At 39.0% G+C, this 3,015-nt stretch overlaps 1 protein-coding gene across 3 annotated transcripts in view; it reads left to right on the top strand.

The window, feature by feature from the left end:
- Positions 1–687: 687 nt before the first annotated feature.
- LOC116848864 overlaps positions 688–3,015 on the top strand; it is a 7,795-nt gene continuing 5,467 nt past the window's right edge. Inside the window, exons 1-2 of one of the 3 annotated variants that reach the window (XM_032825441.1) lie at positions 688–755; positions 1,362–1,473. In XM_032825441.1, the coding sequence (XP_032681332.1) occupies positions 1,392–1,473 (82 nt within the window). In that variant the 5' untranslated portion in view covers positions 688–755; positions 1,362–1,391. Of the gene's footprint in view, positions 756–1,160; positions 1,474–3,015 lie in introns of those variants that run through there. The other 2 variants (XM_032825433.1, XM_032825427.1) reach the window with 2 other exon arrangements.

Genomic DNA, 3,015 nt, shown 5'->3' on the forward strand with positions numbered 1-3,015 from the left:
ATACGACGTCATGATGAATAATGAATGCTTTAATATATTATTGATAACAAAGTCGGACTTTTCTTGCTTCTCGTTTTCTCCGTTCCTCTCTCATTTTTTACGAGACGAGAAACGCGACGACCCGTGAAACAAGAGTGTGCAATTGGTTGCTTATCCATAGGAGTTCGCTTACGTTCGCGGTAAGCTTGTGAAGAAGTGAAGTTACTTAGCAAACTTAATTGTATGTAATTAGATGTGTCGACGGTGATTATTATTGTTCATAAAATGATAGGCAACGCACGATAGCAGGGATAAATTCTCGTTTTTGAAATAAGTGCGATGAAACAGAGTGATTTATTCCCGTTGGCATAATCCGCATATAACTATCTTTCTCCTTGACGAGATATCATAAATAACATCATTTTCTTTAAGTATCCCTTCTATATAACTTCTGAACGAATATGATATTATTCTCGAATGAAATGCGCGACTCACATAGGAATCACTGAAAGACTCGTACGCTTACATACAGCACGTGTATCTGGCATCCGTGATCAAGTTATCCGAGAAGTAAAACGATGCTTTGAGACTGGTACCTGTACTGATCCCTTTTCTGTCGTTTTGTACCTCTCAAGGTCTCGTCTATACACTTTATATCGTTACCAGATACGCAAGTACAGGGAGAGAAGAACCTTGCAGGACGAGAACTCGAGTAATAACGAATCTTCCGTCGTCAAGTTAAGATCTTCTGCACCTTCGCTCCTATCGAATTTCTGGTAAGTAAATAGAAACAGCGTTCTGTACATCTTAAAAATTTTCCTATTTCATTAATATTCCGCCTGAATTATTCCAGCTAAATTTAAACAAATATCCGAAATTTAATTTAAGCATGAAGAGACAATTTGCTTCAATTGAGAAGGTCGAGATTTTAATAGGATCGTTTCCTAAAAGATGATAACTTGAACCTGAAAGATAACTTCTTATAAATGAATAGAAGACTTCGAGTTCGCACGTTCTATAGCTTATCTCGCAACTTTAGTTTTCGTTTCTGATTAAAAACTCATTAGAGATCATTAGCCTCCCGTCTTTTCATCTCGTAAAACCGGTTTACTTCCGCAATGACGGAGAATCTCGTTGAGATCCCCACCTGAAAAACATGCCTCCTTGAAGTTGTCCGCGAAATTACATAAACCTGGCCCAAGAATGCTCGAGTCAGAAGCGAATCGCTCACCCTTCTCTCAGATATATCGCAGAGAGTGAAAGCGCGAGGAACGCTCCTCTGCGCCCGCGTGTTTGCGTTTTGAGTGAACCGAGGTGTGTGTCGTTCACGGGTTATCTCAATTCAAGTACCACCGATAACACACCACCATCGCGTGCTTCAGATCCATCCAGCAGAGCGGAGCCACGGAGAAATGCGGCCGAGGGTTTTCGTGCTTGCGCTGACGCCGCCGTCGCTGTTGCTGCTGCTTTGCGCTTTGGCGGCCGCCAATTTCGGTGAGTAACGCGTCCGACCTGGCCATAATCGTACGCACGATGATAAACGCGGAAGCTGTCAAGGTCGGTTGATTCTCAAGTACGTCACCGATACAAAGAATCGAAATCTTTTTTATATTAACGCGCGACCGTACCCATAAGTGATCAAGTACTTCAAAGTGAAACACGTTTAAACGTCTGCAGACAAAACTTTCAATTTTCTATCAATGATATAATATGCTAATAAAATAATATAAGTACTTTTATATTATTACTATACTTACACTAACTTATATTATTATACTTACACAAACAGCATACATAGGTCCACATTTTGAACCATAAATAACCAGCTACTTCAAAATCAAAGTCAGTTTAGAATGAGACTCTAAGAAAATGCTGTTTATAATAACGTTAGATTAATGCAACAGTTTTGTCAAGTAAAATAGAAAACGAAATTATTCAATTTCAAAAAATCAATCATTTTTACGAATAAAACGACAATATCGACTCGATGTCTCCTTGGAGATCTAACAAGAATTTTCCATCTTTCTTTTAATACCCAAACTACCTATAAGAATTTTATGGAAAAATAAAACACGATTACCCCCTGATACACAGCTCGAGTAGAAACTGATAAGAATAAAGATCTTTAAGTACCTTAATAATAATTTGTGAATGCCCCTAACATTATTAGGACTCCAGTTGAACCGAAAGGCGTGCAAATAATGACTCTTTTTTTCGCTGACGAATTTCTCTTGAGTTTCTCTTCGAAACTCTCGCCGAAATTCTTACGGGTTATTACGTACCGCTCATGTCGCACCTTGCATATTCGCGAATATCTCTGAAATAGACGACGAAGAAATTGATCTGGATTAGAGACTCGCGGAAGTAACCTTGCATGTGCGCGTCATGCGAACTCTGCATAAAAATGAAGCGAGATTTGTACTGCCGATCAATCAATAGTTTTTTGAAACAGCGAGTAGAATTCATCGCAATTGAAAAGCGCGCCTTAGAAAGGTGGGCCAAAGTGCGGAGAATGCTCTAGGCACGCTGTATTACGCTCGCGTTATTACATAACGACGCTATTTTGTAATAGAAAAACGCGAGGCGAAATGTTGTTTCTCAAGGAACACGCACACGTGCATCGCCATATCAAAGCCAAGAACCTCGGAAGAGAAAGCCGCGTTGCGCGCGATCGCGTGCACACATTCAATGTTAATTGACGCGATAATTCATAAACAATAGCGTGCGCGCTCGCTAATTCAATTCCATCCCCGTGAGCATCCCGAGCGCTTCTTCCGCGCAACTCCTCACGTCTTCCTCCATTGTGAATGCGAACCGAATCGACGGCATTCCTTTTCCTCGATCCGTTACACCACGCATAAATAATGAAGGAGTGTGGTCAAATTTTGCGGCATTCAAAATCTCAAATTATTTCTTGGTAAAATTATAGCTAATTCGTGAAAAGCTTAAATATATATATATATATATATATATATATATATATATATATATATATATATATATATATATATATATATATATATATATATATATATA

The sequence above is a fragment of the Odontomachus brunneus genome, unplaced genomic scaffold (assembly GCF_010583005.1).
Source record: "Odontomachus brunneus isolate Ranch 3 - 2012 unplaced genomic scaffold, Obru_v1 Obru_scaffold_005, whole genome shotgun sequence".
Taxonomy (NCBI): domain Eukaryota; kingdom Metazoa; phylum Arthropoda; class Insecta; order Hymenoptera; family Formicidae; genus Odontomachus; species Odontomachus brunneus.